Genomic DNA, 24372 nt, shown 5'->3' with positions numbered 1-24372 from the left:
CTGTAACATTAAAAACTGATGATTAGTTTTTTTTAAAAAATACTCTTGCATGCTTCCTACTTGGGGAAATAGTGGAAGGGAGAGGATGTGACCAGAGAGCAAAGATGGTGGCAGTCACAGTTACTATTATTTACCTTTTAACTGTTGCTGTTAGATTTTTAACTCCTGCATTGGTCCATGTTGCGTATGCGTCTTTTCTCTCCTTCCAGGTGAAGGGGGATGGGTGTGTGACAAGCAGCAGCAACACCATACTGACTGTGGCTTTGTTTGACTACTGCTGTTAGTTGGGCAGCTGCATTTCCAATTTCCAAATCTGACAGTTTCTCCTAACAAATTATTCACATGCTGAATCCAAATACTTCTATTAATTGCATCACCTTTGCAGCAGTTTTCATTGTAAGAGCTGGGTATTTACAAGTTTCCACAAATGCCTGACAGTGAGTGAGTTCTGTGACTCTCCCACTGTAGGCTTAACTGTATGTTTCACATCAAGTTGTGCACACATAGATTAGGTGTGTGTAGCCTGTAAATAATGCAGTGTATCCATTAATCAGGTATATAATCTAATTTTTGGTGGAAAGGGAGATAACAACTTGCAGCTGATTGCAGTTTGTTGCTAAAATCACTAATAAGCTTTTTTTGGATTATGTAATAGGCTGGATGGAAGGAGAACCATGCAACGTTTATGAATGAACTGAAAAATCTGCAGGCTTCAGGACTAACAACCCTTGGTCAGGCACTCAGGTCATCGTTCGACTTGTTAAATCTCAATAGATTAGTGTCTGGAATAGACAACTATGGACAGGTAACAAATCTGTTTATAGTCTTCTATCTTTTTTTTCTATGTATTTCGAATTTATAGTGGAGGAGAGGTTTGGCTGGTTCTTTTTTTTTTTAATTTTTTCCTTAGATATTGGATAACTGTGTGTTAAAATGTGAACTGTGAACTTTTTTTCCATTTTTCTTTCTTATTGCATCTATGGAACATACCCTGGAATCTACTAGCAGTTTTTTCCTTATCGAACTAGAAAGAAAGCAGTAGGATAAATGACCATGGCTGTAGATCCACAGTTGCTGTGTGGGAGCATGTACACTGGATGGCAGCGAATCTGTTTTGCAGTTTTGTGTTATCTGTAGTTAATGTCTTGACTTCCTCTCACATTTGAAGAGTCCAGTTAAAAGTACTCTGGGTTTTGCCCCACTGTCGTCATGAAACTCTGAATTCCTTGTATTCTTACCAATTTATATACTGCTTCTGTGGGCTAGAAGGGTTTTGTACTATTACTGGAGGAAAAAGACTAGTAATTCTAAAAATCTTTCAGGTGTGTGTGTGAGTGCATGGAGTAGCACATATTGCATAGTTCTCTATGGCTCTACACCTACTTAAAGAAAATTACAGGATTATTTTGGAAGATTGCTCATCTTACTGGTTATTCTATAATGACAAAAATATAAGCCTATAACTGAAGGGTTTTGTACTATTACTGGAGGAAAAAGACTAGTAATTCTAAAAATCTTTCAGGTGTGTGTGTGAGTGCATGGAGTAGCACATATTGCATAGTTCTCTATGGCTCTACACCTACTTAAAGAAAATTACAGGATTATTTTGGAAGATTGCTCATCTTACTGGTTATTCTATAATGACAAAAATATAAGCCTATAACTGAGTGTTAAGGTTACTTGCATTCCTGTGCTTTTGTCTTCAGGGAAGGAATCCATTCTTTTTGGAGCCATCTATTTTGATAACCATCACAGATGGAAACAAACTGACAAATACAGCTGGAGTTCAAGAGGAGGTAAACTTGCATTAGGTTCTTTCAAGTTATGAATTTGCAAGTTGGCACTATGCTGAGATTAATATTAATTATTAATTTCCCTCTGCTAATGGTACTTCTGCTTCATCAACCTGTTTTATAATAGATACAACAGAAACTAGCTATCCTGTCATTGCTCAGCCTCTAAATTCATCGTTCATGTGGCTTTCCAGACTGTAACTTCAGATAAATTAGTGGTGTCCTTTACAGAGTAATGAATAAATTTTAGTGTTGGTTTTGTTAAGTTTTTGAAAATATTCTTAAATCTTTCTTTACCAGCTTCATCTTCCTTTGAATTCTCCTTTGCCTGGAAGTGAACTAACCAAAGAACCATTTCGTTGGGATCAAAGGCTGTTTGCTCTAGTGCTGCGTTTGCCATTGAACCAGAGCAACTTGGGAGTGTGCCTACTGATGAATCTGCTATCACACAGATGTGTGAAGTTACAGGAGGTAACTGGATGTTACTTTGGTTCAAGTTTGGTATTTGCCTCAAAGTATTTCTTTTCCTTTGGTTCAACTACACCTCTTTCCATTTTCTCCATCTGAATTACTCAGCATCCGTGTGAATCTGTGGGGTGTGTTTTGAGCCTGGTTTCCAGTAGCACAGGAGAACTTTAAAATAAAACCTTATTCCCATTTCAGATGTTCTAGATATAAGAGAATTTTCTTAATGCACCAGAAGGGACTGGAAAATTTCTTAGATTGTCGGCCTCTTAGAATTTATTAGAGGTCAGCTCTGCTCAGTCATGAGATTTGTTATTTAAATGTTGTATTGAGTGGGATAATGTATTTGGTCTGGCTGAGCTGATTTTCCCATAGCAGCCCTCATAGGGCAGGGCTTTTGTGTTGGGAGTTAGAAGGTTGTTGATAACACCCTGTTTTGAGTACCACTGAGCAGAGCTGGCACAGCACCAGGGCTCTTTCTGACGCCTCAGCCGCAGTGGGATGGGGGAGCAGGGGCTTGGGGGGAACATGACCAGAACTGACCGAAGGGATATTCCATACTGTATGATACCAGCTCAGCTATAAAGCTGGTACAAAGGAGGAGTTGGGGGACGGGAGCTATTCTTTGGTGCTCTGGAGCAACTGCTACGTGTTTTGGAGCCCAGCTTTCCAGGAAAGGCCAGACATTGCCTGGGGATGGGAAGTGGAGAGTAAATCTTTGTTTTTTTTTTTCTCTTCACTACTGTGTGCAGCATTACTTGGCTTTGCTTTCTAATTAAACTGCCTTTTTTTTTACCCACAAGGGTTTTGTCTACATCCTATTTTTCCTTTCCCCTTTTGCTCTGTGCAGGAGGGAGAGGAAAGGGGGAGGGTGATGGAGTGGTTTGGTGGGCATCACTTGCTCAGCCAGGGTTAACCCACCACAGACAGGTATTATTGAGAAGCTAACTCTTCCGCAGGACAAATAAGCTAAGTTTAATCTTACAGTAATTAATTCTAGAGCCTATTCCTTCAGATGTTTATCAGAATTTTTTTGAATTGGTGTTTGGAAAAAAAAAACTGCATGAGAGGGGAAGTCTGGGAGTGTATGGGAGTTTGTAAGGTTTGAGTAGGCAAAAGCAGACTGGTTACATAACCTTGGCCTTGGACTGCTCTGATTTAGCCTTAATGACCTTTTTTACTAATAAGTAAACCTGCAGCATGTTGTTTTTCATTTCCTTGGTTGTACTGCATTCAAAAAGTATTTTGTCTTTTACATAATCTTGTGCAAAGTTTGTTGCTGTTATTTTGAATAAAACCAAAAGCCTTGTCAGTGTGACTTCAGTTAGGAAGATGTTTTATTACATTAAGATTACCCAAAACTTGCTTTCCTATTTTCCCTGTGTAATTTCTTTCTTGCATAGGTCGTTCTTACTGCGTTCGGACACAAAGAATGTTGAATCAATGTTTAGAATCTCTAGTTCAAAAAGTCCAAAGTGGAGTTGTTATTAACTTTGAAAAGTCAGGACCAGATCCAGCTCCTATTGGAGAAGGTACAGTAACTGTTTTTTCTTCCCCTAATGTTCAAGAGGGGTTTTGTATACATGCCAGTGCCCTTAAGTGTCTTTGATGTCCTTCCTACAAGCTTTTCACTGCAGTGTACAAGATGCATTGGATGCCTAATACATTCTAAAAAAGCAATTAAGCTATAAAGCTTATATGCTTCAGTGCTAGAGCTCTGGTACCTCTTTAAATACCCTAGATCACAATGGATGTGTTTTTCATAGCTTTTGAAAACTTGGATATTTATTTATGTTTAGTCTTTGTTATATTTTCAGAAGTGTTAGTTTGATCCTTGGTAGTTTAGATGGTGCCATATTTGTACATACTTGTGTGGTCTATCTACCTGTTTGCTGGCTCTCCTGTCATTCTTCTCACCTCTTTTTTGGAAGGAAAGTGAATATTTTCAGGAAGTAGTAAAATTTGAACTACAGTGTTGTCAAACTTGTTTTTTAAATAATTAAATCCAAACTTGGCTGTAAAATAATTAAATCCATGAGTAGTGTATTTAAATACTTAAGCATCTATAAAGTAATCTCAATGCTTAATTTTCCAGACATTTTCCTTTTGCTAATTGATCACAGTGCAGTAAGTTTCAGTTGAATGTTCACACCTGCAAGTGGAAGACTGTGTGCAAAGAGCAAGGAATTATTTTGCTTGCTTCACGTGAAGTGCATAGCAGGGAAGAGGAAAATGCATTCTTAATATAGAGCAGTTCTGCAGATTTACAGGAATTCATGGCTGAAAGGAAGGAGAGAGGGAGAGCTGATTAGTTCATATTTAGGAAATGAGGATGTTTCTGTAATGTCAGAAACTTAATAGCTTTTAGGATTCACTTAGCACCCAGGCATAGCCAGCTTTATTCCTGCTTTCATTTTTGACTCACCTTTTTCTTCCTGTATATGTATTTTGTTTTCCTTTTGCTAACGTAGATGTCATTTTATTGGAAGGCTTTTCTATAAAGATGCTGTGCAGGACAGCACCTCAGCAAATTTCTGTGTCTGTTGGCCCAAGTGTTCTCCTGTGTGGCAGAACAGCTGGTGAAATTTATGTTTGTGTCACACTTAAATGATGATGCACTGAGGACAGTGTACAAAAATACTGAGGTTTTCCATATTTATGTCAGTTGAGAAAATCCTAAACTAGAGAGAAATGTGATGGGATTTACCAAGGCTGTAAAGATCACTGTGTGTAAAGCAGAGAACCCAAACTGATAGGCATCTGAAAGGTATATTGCATAGTAATATTAGCCAGCTGTTTAATTCAGGGAAAAAAGTGTAAAAAGTTTTTAAAATGAAGAAGATGATTTAAATGGGTGATCTCTCCTGTGCCGTTTGGTTTGAAGAGCAGCCTATCAAAGGCAATGCTGAAATTCTGTGCTACTGCAGACTGTCCTCAGTGTAGACTCTGTGCCTGCACACTGCAGTGGACTGGTGGAGAGCTCTGGTCTTTCTGCTAGACATGTGGGGTTGAAGTGATCTGTGAATTCTTACTAATTAAAAATGTGACAAAAGCTGCTCCTGCAAGATAAATCTGACTTTTCCATGAATCTTGTCCAGTTTCAGTTATCACTAGTGTCAGCATCAGTCTGTGAGGTTTGCATCCCATGTGGAAAGCTGTCAGTGCAGGTTATCAGTCCTTCCAGGGGCAGCAGAACTAAAGCTGGTACAGTTGCTGCTGCCAGTCAGATCTGTGTCGAAGTACCAAGCTTAAGCAAGTAGCATTTTCTGTAGTATGTGAGTAAGCCTTGTTGCACAAATTACTACTACTATGCCACAGGAGCAGAAGGGTGCATGTGGGCAAATGTTTCTCATTGTTTCTCAGATTATGGTTTTTCCAGCCACTGAGGTAAAGACCTGACTCTCTGGAACACCTGTAGTGAAACATCTCAGTTGCTAATACAGAAATTTTGCTGGGAGACAAATGCGTGCATATAGCTTTTTATTTTCTTTTTTTTGTTGTTACTTTGTTTAAATTTTAGATGGACTTGTTGATTCATCCAGGCCCATCAATTCATGTGCTTCTCAGCCGTGGCATAGTTGTCATAAACTCATTTACGTGCGGCCCAACCCCAAAACGGGTGTTCCTGTTGGGCATTGGCCAATCCCAGAATCTTTTTGGCCTGATCAGAATTCACCAACACTGGTAAGTAAAATAAGAACTGAAAAAAGCATTCTACACTACTACAGTAGCTTATTACTTTCTGTACTAATATGATCTGACTTTGCTTTAAAAATGTAGTTACACCATTCTGTGTTAAAAATAGTTGTAATCTAAAGTGGATACTGTAGGCTGTGATGTTGTTGGCATCTGGGATGTGTACTTCCAGGTACATGGTGAGTTAATTTGGAAAATGTTATTTAAAAGATTATAAAATTTAACTATAAATTACTTACCATACCACAACTCATAGTGAGCTATTAAATTTTAATCAAAGTTTTATAAAATGCATTTCTATGGAAAAAGCAATGTTTGGTTTTGATAGAAGGTCAACCATGTTTTCTCTGCTTAGTGTTCTTCATGTTTGGACTCTTCTTTCATTAGCAGGAAGAATTAAAACTGAAACAGAAGAGTTACCCCATTCAGAAACTGAGAGAGAACCAACATTCATTTCTCCTTAATGAAATGATCATACATTTAGCATTTCTTAATAGCCTTTCTAAAGATGTCTCTTTTGTGAGGCATGTTCTATTTCTGTACTTTGCAACTGTTCAAGGTACTGTTTCCCCCCTCTCACGACTGAAGAGGAAGAAAGTCAGACTTGGCAGGGGATACCTTGAGATATCCTTTGCAAAGTGAACACAGTTTCACATCAGTAATTCTGTCAATATCAAGCTGGGAAGCTGAGTTGAAGTTGTTTTTTTTTTCTTTAAACCTGTCTGTGATACTAGGTCACAACTCTAGGTTGATTGGCATGGAAGCTTTTAAATATCAAAACAAACAGTTGTCTTAAGAACATTAATTTTGTTTTTCTCTTGGTGGGAATAATGTATGTATATACAGTATGTATGTGTGGTTTTTTTTTTTAAGTTGGAGAATTACTTAGTTAATCTATATTCTATTGTGGGAGCTTGTATCATTTTCTCTTTTAAAGAAAGTTGTAGAAAAGGTGAGTTGAAGCCTGTAGGATGGTAAAATACATATTTATGCATCTTTTTAAGAGAACTGTTTTGCTCACCCTAAATACTAGACAATTGATATGTTTATTTTCCCCTTCCTTTCAGCCTCCACGCACAGCTCACCCTGTTGTGAGGTTCTCTTGTGTTGATTGTGAGCCAATGGTAATAGACAAGCTTCCTTTTGACAAGTATGAGCTTGAGCCTTCACCTTTAACACAGTACATCTTGGAACGAAAGTCTCCCCATACCTGCTGGCAGGTATTTGCCCTTTATTTGATTCTGGAAGTGTAATGGGCATCCTAAGGTACTTTAGTCTTTGTAAGCCCGAGTCTGGAGAATTGGGGTCTGGTTGCAGACTCTGCAGGGGATGAGGAGAAACGTGTCAAGGTTTCAGTTGCCTCCTTTCTAATAGAGTTGTCAGCAGTCAGAATGAGTGTTAGTTCTACAGGCTTTGTAATCTCATTTAATTCTCTTTCTAGGTCCATCTCATTTTGCTAAGAATTGTGTCCTGCAGGTTCCATTTTTGGCTAAATTGAAATTCTCTGTAGGTTTCCATTTGCTTATAGGGAAAACCTAGCTCTAGTTTCCATCATGTTACCTAATGGACAGCTGCAAATAATTTCCACTAGGTGGTTGGAACTGCTAATGGGAATTGAATGGAAGCTCTTGGTCTTGTTGACTAGATTTGCCTTGGGGAGGTCAAAGTTCTGTTGCTGAAATCCTTTGTTACATGCTCCTTTTGTGATTTTTGGATAAGTGACTTTTTCTGCATCTTCTACAAAATAAAGCGTGTAATTGCCTTCTCAATGGTGTCCTTGTAAAGAGCTTAATACATATATCAGGAGTTTGCTTAGTGTGATACTTGAGCTGGAAAGGTGGGTTCAGAGGTGTCTCTTCCACATTCATTTCCTTAATAAATATTGGAGCTTAACTAAAAATACAGCGCACATATTCAGAAGCAAAATTGAGGTTAGTTTTAATAAACTGCTTTCAAAAATGTCCTTTAAGTATTCATAGGTACATTATTTGCTTAGGTTATTAAAATTACTCTGCTGTTTTTCAAAAATTGCTTTTCTTTTCCCAGCTGCATATCAGAACCCTACAAACTAGGAGAAATAGGCTCATTGTCATACAAACCACACAACAATCCCTGTTCCTTATGCTCTGAAAAAAATAGAGGAAAAACACTTCCTTTTTACTGCAAGGTTTACTTTTTTTTTTTTTAGACCTATTTTTTGGTTAGATGTGGGTTATTTTGACTGTCCCAGTAAGAATATGCATTACTTTTCAAGGTTAATACCACCAAATACCTTCTGTGCTTTAAAAGTTTCAGATTTGTCAGTGTTATAAATTTTAGTCATACTTTTTTATGAGTCAGAAGTCTAATTTCAAATAGATTGTTTTTAAACAGACCTTCAATAGATGTCCCCTAACCTATTTTAAATAATTTCAAAACCTTTTCACAGCATCATTTCAGAGTAGTTTCACTAAGGCACTAATGGCTACACAGTGAAGAACATTTCCCCATTGACTGGAGGTCCACTGAATGTTGCATGTCTCAGTGTTGTGGTTGGGGGAGGTAAATGCATGCTCATCCTGATGTGTGCAACCTCACACTTGGCTGTTCTCAATCATTTGCTGGTTTAATGCAACTGGATTCAGACTGATTTTGGTTTTGAAATGCCCCATGCTTAATATTATTCGTAATCTTCTAATACAGTGATTTCTCTTATTTGTTACCAGGTGTTTGTGAGTAACAGTGGAAAATACAGCGAACTTGGCCATCCGTTCGGGTATTTAAAAGCAAGCACTACTTTAACCTGTGTAAACCTCTTTGTGATGCCTTACAACTACCCTGTTTTACTTCCCTTGTTAGGTAGGTAATAAATTTACATTGGACTGCCAATGCAGCTGCTTCACAGTAAAAGAAAAACAGTAATGGTTGGTGTTCTGCATTAGTTTGAGACATTATAAAATAATGGAGATCAGAGAGTAGAGAATGTTGCAAACTCTTTAACGTAATTTGGGAGGAGAGGATTTTCATACCCCCTCTCCCTTTTTTTCTCTCCAGCAGAGGAGGAGAGCTACCTGCTTCCAGTGCATGTTTGATGCTGTTCACCTCCTAGACACGTAGCCTCTTCCTTAACCTGGAGTAAGCTTCAACCTCCATTCTTTTCCCTCATTTAGGGTGCGGTGTATCCAGGTTTTGCAGTTGCTCTTGTAGCAGCACATTTTTTTACTGGAGGATCAGATGCAGTGTTTGTCATGGGTGTTGGGAAGAGGGAATTCCCTGATGCAGTTTAGAGCAGCAAGAAGGAATTGAGCAGTGAAGCAGTCCACATTTCTCATTTCTTCCCTGCCCAAAGGACCGGTGTTTTTTTTTTTCCACTCCTACAATGAAATTACTTTCCACAGGAGAGATGATATGAAAAGATGCTGTGTGAATAACTGCCATAATACTTGTGGCTGTTAGGGTTCTGACATAGGGGTAGTGGCAGAGAGGAGTTTTCTGGGTGCTGCTAACCCTTCTAGTTGCAGATGCTGCAAGGCTTTTTTTGTTCTGTGGGCGTTTTTTTTTGTTTTTCTTTTTTTTTTTTTTTGTGAGTGGGTTTAGTGACACAGAATAACAGCACAGATCAAGAGAATTAACATTGCCTATCACTGTCTTACACAGGGTTTTTCTGTTTGTTTCTAGAAAAATAACCCCAACACAGTTCAGTTTCTCATAATCCTGGTTATAACCAAAAGAAGCAATTTGCACTTCCTGTTAATTTGGATGTATCTATAGAGTCATCCATTTAGCCTAATATTTTTTCTAAAGTGTGCAAATAGGATACACTAGACTAAACAGTAATTTCTGTGAGTTTGTGGCTACTGAATTACTGCAGCAGACCAACTAGCTTAAAAGCCATCACTGATACTAAATGAGAAATCCCTGTTTGTTTTGATGTTGACATTTGCAGTTCTGCTGTCTTTCCTGGCAGCTCTTGTCTTTTCCCTGCCTTTTTTGCAGGGGTGTAAAGCTCTTCCTACTTTTTGGAGAAAGGCATTTTTCAGTATGTGTAGTGCTATTCTGCATTTTAATTTCCTGGTATCCCACATCTGAAATTTCTGAAGACTGTTTAAAGGAAAATAGAGAGCTTCCATGTCACCTGAGTTGTAAAGGAGATGTTTTCTCTAGAACAAAAATACTATGTGTTCTGTATCGTTACACAAAGACATACACAAGGTGTTAGATTCAGATCTCATTCAGGACTTTATCCTCAGTCTCTAAACCACAGTGGAATTAAATTCTGTGGAATATACATAAACCATGAAAGCAGAGCTCACCTCTTTCTACTTGGCAGTACAGAAAATGGCTAAGATAAGCAGCAAACCTGTTGCAAAAATTATGTGTAGATGTTTTTAAAAATGCTGACTCTGTGTTTGTCTCTGTAGGTAGGTAAGGGTCGTTGTTTTTAAATACTCCCCCTGTGTCTGTCTCAATACATACCAGTAGCAGATCCTGATGGCTCAGCAGAGGACTGATTTGAGTGTGTAAAACCAATCTTTCATTACACTCAGCTGCATTAAAATAGATGTGAGAACTTACAGACCCAGGAGAAGTCTTGCTGTATGCAGACACTACCGCTTGTACTGCCACATCAGTGTGGTTTTAGTGACTGTTGCCCTCCTGGTAGAATGTGCTGGAGGCCTGGGACTTGCTTTGGGATAGCACTGTGAATAATCTCTCTGCATTCCTTCTAGTGACTTTTTCAGGCAAAGCCAAAACCACTTTGCAACTGTATTATTTGTACTGTCTTACCAAGTGGCTTATGTGTTCAATCTTATAAACAGATAGCAAAATGCTTAAGAATTTTTTTTTCTTGCGTTTTTGTTTTCTGCCTGTGTTCTTGAGCAGGGGAAGTTTTAATTCTGGTTTTGGAAAAAACCAGACAGCTGTAAAAGACAGGTATAATAGGTATACATGAGGAACCTTGCAGATGATACTTACGAATTGAAGCAAGTTGTACTGGTCTGTGACTGAAGGAGGTAAATTGTACCACATCCTATAGATTTGGTGATTTTATATTTCTGTTTCTGCAAGAGTGGACTTGGGCATGCTGTAGCCTCTCCCTGCTTGTAACTTAGTGGGTCTGCTTTTAGAATCTGAAGTGTTGAGAGGAAAGCAGACAATTAATAAGACTTCATAAAACAGTGAAGCCTCACAGTCCATGTGTTAACTTCCCCCATGCACTATGGTAAATCGTTTGACAAAAATTCTAGTCTCTAGCTCTTCTGCAGAGGTAAGACAGACCATGTGGAATGTGCTGTTGCAGCTAGCAGCTCCTTTTTGTTCTTGTAGGAGAAGGCTAGAGGCATCATGACAAGCTTGGGATGGAGGTTTGCTCTGAAAACTGAGGAGGTGGAGTGCAGTTCTTGTATTCTCTTTTTTTTTTTTCTTTGTTCTTTTTTTTTTGAGGCAGACTTCTGAAGACAGAACTTTTTGCAGACAGATACTGACATACTTTGATGCTGAATGTTTGGCCCATAGATATAGAAATTCCCTCTTGAAGGATTGTTGCCTTTGACTGATATTAGCAAAGCTATCGTACTTCAGATATTATTCTGTTTAAAAACAACTGTTCAGCCAAGTTCGTGAAGTGGAAGTCAAAGGAGGGATTAGGGAGAGCTTGGCAAAGATCTGAGGTATACTTCTAAATGCTCCTGCCTTATCCAAGATGTTTCCTTGACTGATCTTGGCCGCATTAGGAGGAGGGCAGGCACTGCTGGGCCAGATAGGACTGACTGCTAATTGGGAGTGTCAGCAGAAGCAGTCGTGAGACAGCCATGATGAAAATACCGTGGGAAGGTGGCTAATACCCTTGCTCTGTGGGTCTGAGTGTGCAGAAGGATGAGCATTTTGACAATGTCTGCCTGTGAAGGACTGCAACATGGGCGGATTCTTTTGCTGCTTTTACATGCTCCATGAGAACCTGCAAGTAATGATTTTACATTGTGGAAACCAAGGGTTGTCTGTCTCACCAATGTGAAGGCAGCTTGCTGTGGCACTGCACTGGGAGGGAGAGACAAACATTTTGTATCAATAGAAAGAGAGGGGCAGAATACCTTTTTTTTTAGTGCTGGATACTATTTTACACTTTGGCTAGATTTTTGGCAGGGAAGGATACTACTTTCTGTGGATGTAAAATCCTGTCTCTAGTGCTTAAAACGAAGGGGTATATCTGTTGGTGCAGAGGCATTGGAAAGCTCAGAGAATTATGATACAACAGGGAATGCTGGTGTGCTTGCTCAGGTGGAATTTAATGTGAGTGATAGTTTTGAAACAAAAAACAGTGTTAGGGTTTTACTTTGGGTTACATGGTGCAAGCTATCACTCACTGCTAGACTGTTGTCACATAAACTGTTCTTGTAATTAGGGTCCAGCTGAACTACAAAGATTACCTGCTGACCATTCTGTCTCTCGTGCTCTTTTCTTAACTGTCCACTAAGCTTAAGTGCATCAAGCTCCCCCTGATGTGGTACTGGGTATTAAAGATGTGTGTTGGTATCCTATTTGTCACAGTTTGGTTGTTTTGTACGTTATTCTGAAGTGGATAAAGACTTTGCAACACAGTTGTACATTAACTACTTTGTATGTAATTTTACCTGATCTCTTGAACTTTAGCAGCTTGTGGCCCTTTCCTACTGGTTTTTAATACCATGTTCCAAATTATCCAGTGCTTTTAGCTCCAAGTAAGAATTCTGCATTGTGTACTACACAGAGAGTAGTATCTGCAAATGTATAGGTTGGATTCATACTAATAATGAAGAGGTTTTTTTCAATGCTTTCGGTTTATACCTACAAAAGTTTTGGATTTAATTGATGAAAGACATAGTTAATTGGGTTACTGTTCGCCTGCTTATTGATATAAACTGTTATGTGCAGCCCAGGGCACAAAGAGTACATGTCATGTGCCTGTGTTGCAATCTGCTGACAGTGTACGTCTCAAACTCTTGCAGTAGAGGCAGGTAAGATGTTTATGGTGATGTTGTCTTTGAAACTTGTGGCTGTGTTGACCACCATGACTGTTCCTTTTAGAGGGTAGGAGTTCCTGCAGTGAGCTTGGCTGGGGGTGGGGGACAACTCTCATTTTAAGTAGACAAGTCTTTGCTGAGGCTCTGCGTAGATTTGAGAACTTCTTGGATAGCAAAGATCAGGGAGGTGCTTTTGCATCTTATGTCTCCGACTACAGCTGTGCTGTGGGTTAGGAATCCACTGGCTGAGCCAGTGTACATTATGAATGTCTGTGACATTGAAGAGTGGCTGTGTGGTCAAGCTGCAGGGGTTATACACTGATACAACCTTCACAGTGCAGGAAATGAGACAGTAATAAGGTGCTGATAAGGGGTTTAAGGTTCAAGCTATACTCATAACCAGCTCAGACTTTAAAATACTAGGATATGCTATAATACTGAACACTTTACATTTTAATTTTTTTTTTCCTTTTAAATTTTGGGAGAGGGATATAGTTTAACTTCCATTTTGCTGCAAAAGCTAATAGGCCTATAAGATAAGTATGAATGTTATTTTATGTTTGCCATATGTGATGATACCATCACAGCTTCTTTGGGATAATAGTGTTAAGCATGTGGTATGTTGAGATTTTAAGTGAAGTTATAACTTGTACTCTCAAACTCCACCCCACTTCCTTCAGGCCAGGGAAGAGAACAAGTAGCATCTGTAGTGTGGTTTTTACATGTGATACAGAATTAATTTGGATTGGAAAATACCTGTAATTAAGTGTGGATTGACTATGAGAACTGGGAAAATCGTATCTTAACATCTGTTCGATTTGTGCAGAACTCTATGCAAGTTAAATTTTCTTCTCCAAATATATCTTCCTGAAAGCTCAATCTGGAGAAAACAATTTCCTTGCTGCATTTCTTTTGCACACCCTGCTCTGTGCATCTCTGTCTCTTGCAGCTCTCCCCAGTCAATTTTTGGACATCCCTTTCTCCAGTCCTACAGACCCTTCCTTTAGCCTCACTTTGCCAGCATGTTAAAGCCCTACTAAGGAGACACTTAATTTCAACTGATAATTCATATTGTGGGATGCTAAATTGCAGGATACTGTTTCATTTTTGATGTTTAGCGATCACTGTTACAGTTTACAGTGTGCACAGCAAATAGGTACTGCTTGGACTTGGTGATTCCTAAACGGCAATCTGCACACCTCTAGTGCAAGCAAGGTATTTCTAGAGCAGTATCCAAAGGAAATAATGTCTGGCTGCCCCTCTCTTAAAGGGCAACAATTTTTGTGGCTGATTACTGACTGTGTATCTTAGGGAGAGTGCAGCTCTGGCAGGAGGCAGGCAGTGGGGCTGGAGGTGCATCCCTCCTCTGTGGGGAGCTGCTCCTGCTGTTGTCAGCACAGTCCAGCAAAGCTGACCAGAAGGATTCCCTGCTCTGGGTTGTTTGGGGTTTTTGTTTTGTGTTGGCTTTGATTTGGTGTTTGGTTTTGGTTTTTTTTTTTTCCTTGCTTTCTCCCTTTGATCCCCAAGAATGTTTGTACTGGAGACCAGAATTCATCATACAGGTTGAATAAAAGGAAGCTGGGCTGAAAATGAAAATTGAATGAAATGAATGTGGTTTGGTTTGGTTTAATCAGTTACAGGCAGTCCTTGATGATGCAAGAGAGAGGCAAGGGAGGTGAAACTCTTCAACAAGAGGTTGTTCTGTTGTACCTTCTGTGCTGCTAGTAGTTCTGTGCATTATATCAGTCTGGTGTACCTTGTAAGTTTGCCTATAATGAGGACTTGTTCTGGATTGTCTGCTGCAGCTAGGACTGGGGATTCACAATCCTTCAAACCTAAGGTTAAGAACAGGTTTTGTGAGAAACCCCTATTGGGAGATGGGTGGGAGGGAGAAGAAAAAGGGGGGGAAACCTGTCATGTTGAGTTTTGCATAATGGTAATGGTCTGGGACTGTATAAGTGAAACCTTCTTTTGTTGTTTTCCTTGTTGCAGATGACTTGTTTAAGGTTCACAAACTAAAGCCAAATCTGAAGTGGAGACAGGCTTTTGACAACTACTTAAAAACAATGCCTCCTTACTACTTACTGGTATGTTCCTTCTCTCCTTTCCTCCTGGGTGTAATGGCTGGTGTGACCAGAGTCCTGGGCATCATACCTCTTCCTAGTAAATTTTGTTTACATAATTATCATGCCATTTTGACTAGTAAACATTTTGCTTTGCAGAGGTATGTAGATAAGGTTAAAAGTTCTTATGAAATACATACATTTCTAAATATTGAGTTATAGTAAATATATTAAGATACTTGTGTTTTCACTAAATATTAAATAAGCTTTGGTTTAATGTACCGTAGACTGTTTGGAAAAAACAAATTTGGCATTATTTTTGTAACCTGATAAGTAAAATGCAGATTTATTTGCTTATTGATGTGGGTGAAGTGCTAGAACTTGGGGAGCTGGTACTGAGAGAACTGGCTGGGCCAAATAAAGGGAGGGGGGGAGGCACCGTGTCACCTTTTACATGTAGCTTGGACAATGCACCTCAAAATGGACTTGCATCATCCCGGCTATTCTGGTACTGAGCCTTTGAGTGGAAATTGCCAGTGGCACCACACTGTGTGGTGTCTTGGTAACGTGGCATAATGTCCATTGTGAGCTAGTTAGACTACCAAACTCATGTCACATGTTATCTGAATAGACTTGAATTTTAGTGGCCAAAAGTGGAAAAGCTAGAGCACTAATCCATGTGCCTTAGCTTCCTGTAATTGATCTTATAAATTTTTTTTTTAAAGACTTACTCTCTTACTATTGTGTATTTTGTTTTCCTTATAGCCATTAAAGAAAGCCCTAAGGATGATGGGAGCTCCAAATCTGATATCAGATAATTTAGATTGTGGACTTAGTTACAGTGTTATCTCTTACCTTAAAAAACTCAGCCAACAGGTAGTATTGATAAAACCTTTGCAATTAGAAGTGCGTTGATTATTTAGTTTGTGGTAATCTCATTATAAAGCAGTTAATCCCTGTGGGAGTTGGTATGGGTGTACAGCATATATTATCACTGAAGATTGGTGAGCATATCCACCACAAAGATGAATGAATCCAGCGTGGTTCTGTAGCCAGTGATATTGTGCCTTCTGTAACTGGTGGAGGGGAGTGCAAAGAGACCTTTTCAGCTGTATTTAAGTATCTGCCAGACCTTTAAACTCCAAAGTTTGTCACTAATTGGATTTATGACTGCTATTGTCATTGTTCTTCACAGCTGAGGTGTCAGAGGCTTGCTCTCAATCTCATATTTATTTCCATCTGTGCCTTGGCAATGTGTCTGTTCAAAAAAAAAATGTGTACGTTCTTGTCCATGGGATATAAAATCCCAGTTCCAGTTTGATACCTGAGCTTCCCGTTTCCTTCAGGTCAAATCCATTCTATGTGTTAAGTGTGACCTGGTGGGAAATGGTCTTCCCATGTCTGTCCCTGTTTGTCAGCAGTGCCATGTCAGGTGTCACTGAAAGCCAGGCCTCCTTAGCACAAATGATTCTTGCACAGTAGTTTAAAATCTAGGAGTCAGTGGGGAAGCAGTGCAGCCCTTAAAATGACAAAGGAAAAATCTTCCACCTTAAAGAATAGACAAAATAAATTCCAAAAGCCTCTGAATAACTGAGCATCTATTAGACATAAAACCTCTTGTGGTATTTCGGTAACTTAATGATATGCAAATTCATTTAATTTATCTGCAATATGGAGTTGGAATGGCTTGATATGGCTACTGTGGTTTTCACAGACATTCTCAGCACAGGGAGCAGTTTAAATGTGTTTGATGCATTATAATATAGCTCCTGTCTAGGGACAAGCAAATCCAGAATTCTGCTGTGCTCGTGCTGTCCAAAAACTCACTTTCCCACAGATAATGAAGCAGACCCTGCAGAGGATGAGATCTGGGGGAAGTGGGCTGCAGTCACCATGGGTTTTGGGGTTTTGGTTGGTTGGGGTTTTTTTGGAGGTATTGCAAGTGGGTAAAAATCTTACTTTGAATACAGTTAAAGCTTAATACAGTGAAATTATCTATAGCTATAACAAGAAATTTGTGCTAACTGGAGAAGTAATATGTTTTTAGAAACTTACCAATTAAACAATTTTTGTTCTTTTATGATTTTTTTTCCCTTATCTTATTGCAAATGTATAGTGGAAACCTTAGTTCATAGGTTGTCTCAAAAATAAAATTTGAAATTGTTACTGTATCTGAATAATGCTGAATAATATCTGAATAATTGTTTATATGCAACTTTACAGTTACCCTAAGGCATCCCACCTTCTGTTAGATATAATTTTTATTTTCTTTCCCTTTAAAGATGATCCTTCAGGGACACAAAAGAGTCACAGATTTGCAGCAAAATCAGGGATGTTCACAGGCCTCCTACTGGCATATAAATTTAAATACACTGGCTAAATATTTTTTCCATATGCTGGCATGTTAGGATTTCTTTCTACTTGAGCTCTAATCTGTGCAATCCAATATATCCCTGGGTAGATAGTTCTCCTGTTTGTTGAGTAGTTGGGAACTAAATTTGTAGTTCTATTCTGTTAATGTACTGTGTGTTTTATACTGGAAATCTGCAGTGCCTGCTGATTCTTTAACTCATGGTGTGATTCCATTTTAGACAAAAATAGAATCGGAACGGATAATAGGTTCAGTGGGTAAGAAAGTTCCACAAGAAATTGGAATAAAAGTGAAAAATCACTCCAGTGGCCTCTCCTTGGTACACAGTAGGGATTTTAAGCAACTGCTGCAAGGGATCACTGGGGAATCTCCACTGAGACTGGCGGAAATGAATGTTAAAGAATTTGCTGGCTTCCACATAGGACTTTTAAACAAGGTAAACAGCATAATAATCTTTCATGATGAAGTAGTTGATCTTATCTTTTAAATGGGTAACTTTTATGGACTTAATGTAGAAGAAGGAAGTGAGTACTTTCACTGAACTGTGAAGAGTGCAGCATAGGCATAAATACTGAGACGAGTAAATACAAATTTTTGCTCTTGTTTTTGGGACACTTTGAAAATCCTATGGCAGTAAACAAAGATTATTGTGTTTTAAGTGACGATCTCTGTGAAGATAGCTAGTGTTGTTCATCCAGGAATTAATGTGCTTAATGTTCATGGAGCTGACAGTGCCAATGCTGAACAAGGTCTTGTTGAGAAGGCAGTCGTTGAGTCTGCTGTATCCAGTTATGAAGCTCTGAAGTTACTTCAGAATAATTTCTTTAATAGTTCAGATTATTACAGTTCATAGAAGAATTTCTCTGTGCCTGAGAACTGCTAAGCTCACTGAAAGTTGTTTTGTTTTGTTACAAAACTAGGATTTGAAGCCACAAGCATTCAGAAATGCATATGATATTCCTCGCCACTGTCTTCTAGACCAGCTAACTAGAATGAGAACCAATCTTCTGAAAACACACAGGCTTATCTTGGGGCAAGATGAAGGTCAGTAGCCACTGTTCTTCACTAATGGTTTGGAAAGAGTACAGCTGTTTTTTGTTTTTTTTTTTTATTCCCTGAAGTAGTTTTTTCTGTCCTCGGTGTGGGAACAGAAGTGGACGTTGCATCATTTGTAGAGTCAGTCAGGGTCCTGTTCTTGACTCTGAAGGGGAAAGAAGGAAATGTGTGCCTTCTGCATCTACAAGACGTCATGCTTGCTTTGAATTTTAAAAATAAGTTTTGTGAGTGAGCTTTCCTACACACAAAGGTTCAGTAGACATGTTTTTTTATAGCAATGGTGGCTTAAAGCAGAGAGGAGCTTATTTTGCTTTACCCTGGTTAGGTGCTGGTGGTCTAAAGATGGAGTTGTTGACACAGAGATTAAAGTTGCTTATTTTTCAATAAGCTTGATGGTAGACTAAATTACTATCTCTTGTTCTGTCACAGACTGTCTTCATAGTGTTCCTGTGGCTCAGATGGGAAATTACCAGGAATACCTGAAAATGATGCCTTCACCCCTTCGGGAGATTGACCCAGACCAACCAAAAAGACTTCATACATTTGGCAATCCATTTAAACAGGATAAGAAGGTAGGAGAAGCCACATGATTTGCTGTACTTTTATATTTAACATGGTTTGAAATAATTAGTGAGTACAATTTCTCTCCCACAACTGCAGTATGTTGCTAACCTGTATAGCTCCTATGTTGTGTGTGGGAAGGAGTGTTGTCTTTCATGTGGTCTGAGAGAAACATGTAAAGAATCACAGATTTACGGAGTGTCACTGGTCTTCCTCTGGTTACAGTAAATGTTAGGTATCTCTGCTCTGAGAGCTGTGAAGTGTTCTGAAAGCCACCTGAATTTTAACACAGAGGGACTTACTCCATCAATGGATTGAGAAGCAACTTCTAGTTTGTACCTGTTTTTTCTTTTTTTAAAAAAAGATCTTCTTCTTCTCTCAGGGTATGATGATAGATGAAGCAGATGAATTTGTTGCTGGGCCTCAGAATAAGATTAAACGTCCTGGGGAGCTGAATACTCCGGCGTCGCTGAAGAGGAGACGCAGCATGTCCCCGCTCCTGCGACGGCCGCAGTCACCCCCCGTGGTGTCCAACCACGTTGGGGGGAAGGGGCCTCCATCTGCTTCTGGATCACCGTCGTATCTGAACCTCAAAGGTGTTCCAGCAAGTAAAGGTATCTGGAGTTGTAGCACAGCAGTCTGTGGTCAAAAGTAGAAAAATTTTTGTTTAAAAGCAAACAAAAAAGCTCTCTGTGCTTTCTGAGTCGATTCAAAAGGGGGTATCGGCATGTGTGTATGCTTTAGTGTTATGTAGGGCTGAGTTTCTTCTGTTGGCCTAGATAAACAGGCTGCTGCTATAGCTAATGAAGTCTGGAATAAAAAAATAATTTTTATGAACTTTAAAAAAAAACCCCAAATACTGAAACATCTCACCAGATGGTTTGGAGGTAGCAAGGATTTCGGATCAGCTTTTGGTTCTCATTTCTGTGTTCTGTGGTAGGGAAGGGAAGTTAAAGTAGGGTGACATTTTCATTTCCCACAAATAACTAGTTTTCTTACCCACCTGTTGGAGCAAATGGAGTCAGTAAAAAAATCTCTGTTAGCTGAAATGTGGGGAAGGAAGAAAAACATGAATTTACTTACAAGTCATGACACTGCAATAGGAATATAGAAAATGGTGACTTCATGTTAGTGATGTGTGATGGTAACAGTCCAAAGGGAGGTATTTCCTTGGTCACATCAAAGCTTGCATAAATGTAGTGAAGAGTCAGACAACACTGTCAGATCACACAGTACTTCAAGCAGAACTATTTCTTTTTTTTTTTTTTTTAATATTGCAAGTATCAAATATGTAAGATACTTATTTTTAATTTGTAGATGCCAATAACAGTATTGTCCAAGATGGCAATGGAGAGAAGAAAGCAGAAAACTGTCAGTCACTGGAAAAGCAAATTGATGGCTTACCTGTGCAGATGGCTCCTTTGGTTACAGCTGCTATGGGAGAGGATGAAATGTTACCCAATGACTTAGACTCTCTACCTGTTGAATTCAATTGTTTAAGTGAAGATGGGTTGGATCATAAACCTGGCACCAACGCACTTGTTCGAGGGCCTCTGAATTACAGTGTGGCTGGAGATGACCAAAAGCGGGTGATGGAGTCTGCTGCTGAATCTGTGCCAAATTCATTTAAAATAACACCTATGATGCTGGAGGGAAGCAATGCTGATATCAAAATTAAAGTGATGAAGGAGGTTCGCAAGCCTGGAAGAAGTAAGTTTTGGGGTTTGTTGTTGTTTTGGAGAGTTTTTTTTAATTATTATTTTTATTAGTATATTACATACGGTGCTAGAGAGAAGACTTTTCCTTGAAATAAGGAGCTATTTTCAGCATATGTACAACTTCAAACTTTGAGTAATTTCTGATGGCTTGTGTGTAGAGCAGTGGAGGGAGAAAAAAGGAAGAAAGTTCTTAGATACAGGGCAGGTGAGTTGAACTTCAGAGGGCAGTGTTTAGGACCTTGAGTGCCAAATGACCTTGTTTGCCCCTGAAGGTAGGTTAACTGCTCTAAGAGGTACCCCGTGAAAGCACCTCTCAGAGGTTTTGTTTTTGTCGCTCTGCGGAAGTGCTACCAGTGATTGAATGCTACCAGGCAGACTTTGCCTTCTGCTGCATTGCTCCTTGCATATAACCTGGTGTGTACTCTGTTGCTTTGTGTCCATGAGAACTTCCTGTGGAGGGCAAAGGCATGTGTAGCTTGCATCTTGGAATATGGTTGAAAGGGAATCTTAACGATTAATAGCAAAGTGATATTTCTTTATCTTGCAAGATAGTGCAATTAGTGATGGAACACTGTTGTAAATAAACTTGTTAAGAACTGGACTAAAAACTTCTTTTCCCTATAAGATTTAGTAAGCAAAAAAAAAAAAAATCTAAAATGCTGTGAGGAAGAGTTACTTGCTGCCTCCTCTTTTTGCTGCATGTTTTCCTGTACTTGTATACAGGATCAAAACCAAAACACTAACCTGAAACTCCAGCTAATGTATACACTGTGGGATTTGCCACAGACATCATCTTTCAGTTTTCCTTAAATCACAGATGTTCCTTATGTGATCTGTGTCTGCACTAATTATTTCTACAAAGGAAACTACTGAATATTTTACTAATACGTTGTCAAGTGCCAATAATTAGTGTGACAGACTATTCTCAACTCTTCTGTTTTCCTGATCTTGCATTTGCTTTCCCAAAACTTAGTATTTGGTGGAGGCATGTAATCATTGTGGCAGACTGAAGCTGTTGAGAAATTAAACAATTTTTGTTTTTTTTTTTACATCTTTGTTTTATTTTTAAGATGTTTTAGAACTTTCTACTTGGGTATATCCTTGCTCCCTGTTTTGCAAAGTGGGCTCATCTGATCTTACACCAAATTCAAGTCTTGTAAATGGTGATATAGAGTAAAATAGTACTGTGTTCATTGAGTCACTTGTCTTGCTGCAGAGTTCAGGGAGTTATCAAAGAAAGCAGATAAATAGTACCAGGTTAAATACGTGCACACATTCACAGTTCTGACCATGTATCCTCCCTGTACCTGCGGCATCACTCCGAGCAAGCTCATAGTCACAGCACCACAAATAATCTTCATCCTGAGTTCAATTATTGAAAATATTGAAACAATGCTATTTTAAAATTAGTTTCTAATATAATGTGTCCAGTTCATTCTTCTGCAGTGGACATATTTATTTTGCACCAGTAAGATCATCATACTATTTGTGCTCACATTCTAACCTGTTTCTCTAAGAGAGCTCACCCTAACCTCTGCTTTCAGAAGTGACAGCTTTAGGTTAAAATGGGTCTTACTGATAACCATGGCACTGTGTTCATGGAGACAGGAGGCTTTTCTACCTAGCCTGCATTTTTTAGGACAGATGTTTCTAGCTGCTGCTCTTAAAGAGACCCTAATTATTTGGTGCTGCATTTGAATACCAGATCATTGGTGTCACTTCATTACTGCTATCACCTACTTTCTGTGCAAAAAGCTAACATGGGCTTTCTTTGCGCCTTGCATGTATTACTATACACAGGAGTGTGAAACTGGGTTTTGTTCTTGCTTTTGGCTGTTACGCTGTATTGAAAATGCATTTTCAAGATTTATTTCTAATATATGGTTTGATTTGTATCTTTTTTTAGATTATGAAAAAATTTTCTCTCTTCTTGAGGAGGTGCAAGGACCTATGGAAATTCAGAAGTATTTCATTGAATTCGCTATCAAGGAAGCAGCAAGGTTTGTACAGATATAAATGACTTGGAGTCATAAGTCAAATGTTAATTTAGAGCATGACAGTAAATCATAAGCTTCTCCAATGATAGTATTTTCTGTTTTCCTTTTGGACACATTTCAATTATTATAGTTGTTTTAGAGGTCAAAATATTATATTTTTATGGGGTAAATGGTCTTTACTGAAAGTTTAAATGTGAAATAGGGAGATGGGTTGTTACTGGAGAGCGACCCAAAATTTAAGTGGGTTGGGGAAGGGTGGCTGTATTAAATTCTCTGGCCATTCTAACACCAGCAATAAGAAAACTCTTCCATGCTGGAAATGAGAGAGCCTCTAGGAACAGGATTTGTCAAGGCTGAGTTGTCCGGAGTGTTTTGGAAGAATTGATTAAATTGCTCTCCTTCTCTTCTTTAGGTTTAAAAAACGGGTCTTAATACAACACTTAGAGAGAATACTAGAGGAACTAGAGCTCAACAGCCTACCCAACAGAGTTAATCATGTCAACAGTAGATAATAATGTACCGGCCAGAGGAATACGGACCAGGAATGAGTTTGCTGTGCCACAGAAGAGTGGAAGAGGACGTAGCTGCTGCCCTCACCATCTTGGCAGTCAAGTGATTTTACTGTCTCAGTCTGAGAAGAAGCAGTGGAGCTTTAACTTTAAGAACCTCTATCGGCAGAAGCTGGGCTAAAACCTAAAGGATTTGCTATGAAAGGTGTGGCTTTTTTCCTGTGGAGGGTGCTATTTGCTCAACAGGCTGAAGAAAATAACCATTGCTGCCCCTCCTGCAGGTGATGAGAATTTACTCATTTGAACGCTGTCATTAGACATTTACGTGCTGTAGGCAGCAGGTTGCACTAAAATGGGGCACTGTCAAATGCACACACTGTCTGCATCGTGGAGAGAGCCCGTGTGTTCCCAAAAAAAAACCTCCCAGAAACACCTGCACTGGTAAAATTGCATGTTGCCACCACAGAGACAAGGGTTTTGTTCCCAAGAACTGCTAGCCATGCCTTTAAACTTGAGATTCAGTGTAGATTGAGAGTAAAGAAACTGCTATTGTGTTAATGAAAGCTAAAGACAGCCCTGTGACTGTTACCACCCGATGGTCACTAAACAATCTACCTCAGACTCTCTTCTGTTTTGTCTGCAGACATTATGAAAGTGCACCTGAGGCTTCCCAGGTCCCCGACTTCAGTTCTCTTTCATCCTGTGAGGAGGACGGAGATTCTTCAGGTGGCCTTGGCACACGCTGTGCTTTGGAAGCACTAAAAGGAAACGCTTTTAAAAACATGTATTTTAATGTTCATACAAAAGAGATTATTTTGAACAGTATTGTTACCAGATCACTAATTTGATATTTTAACTGTATAAATTTTTTGGAACATATGTATATATAAAATAAACCATTTTATTAATTTTTAAGAAGTGCTAATCTGAGGAGTCTGTAGCGGGCAGCACTGAGTTCCTCCAATTGTCTGTTAGCACCAGACTGCTTTTTTTCTTTTTTTTCTTTTTTTTTTTTCTTTTTTTTTTTTTGTGGAAACCAGTGAGTAGTATAGCTGTACTGCAGCTGAACCTGATCTGCACACCCTCAAACACAGCTTGTGGTGGTAGTTGCAGAATTGTGCCTCGGAGCACCTGCCCCATCACTCAGCCCAGCCTGCACTGGG

At 39.1% G+C, this 24372-nt stretch overlaps 1 protein-coding gene across 1 annotated transcript; it reads left to right on the top strand.

Moving 5' to 3' along the window:
• The first annotated feature begins 661 nt into the window (after positions 1–661).
• Positions 662–24139, top strand: LOC103772316 (protein DDX26B-like). The gene is given in 16 exon segments (XM_008939644.1): positions 662–805; positions 1707–1796; positions 2094–2190; positions 2193–2264; positions 3662–3790; positions 5779–5942; positions 7022–7174; positions 8660–8792; positions 14927–15021; positions 17589–17804; positions 18289–18412; positions 18854–18996; positions 19368–19599; positions 20303–20695; positions 22610–22703; positions 23113–24139. Coding segments are annotated over 16 exon segments (2355 nt in total). The 5' UTR covers positions 662–685; the 3' UTR covers positions 23213–24139.
• Positions 24140–24372: the final 233 nt, after the last annotated feature.

The sequence above is a fragment of the Merops nubicus genome, unplaced genomic scaffold (assembly GCF_000691845.1).
Source record: "Merops nubicus isolate BGI_N331 unplaced genomic scaffold, ASM69184v1 scaffold18624, whole genome shotgun sequence".
NCBI classification, from domain to species: Eukaryota; Metazoa; Chordata; class Aves; order Coraciiformes; family Meropidae; genus Merops; species Merops nubicus.
Note: the sequence above shows the minus strand (reverse complement) of the source record. Positions and strands in the feature narration are given on the sequence as shown.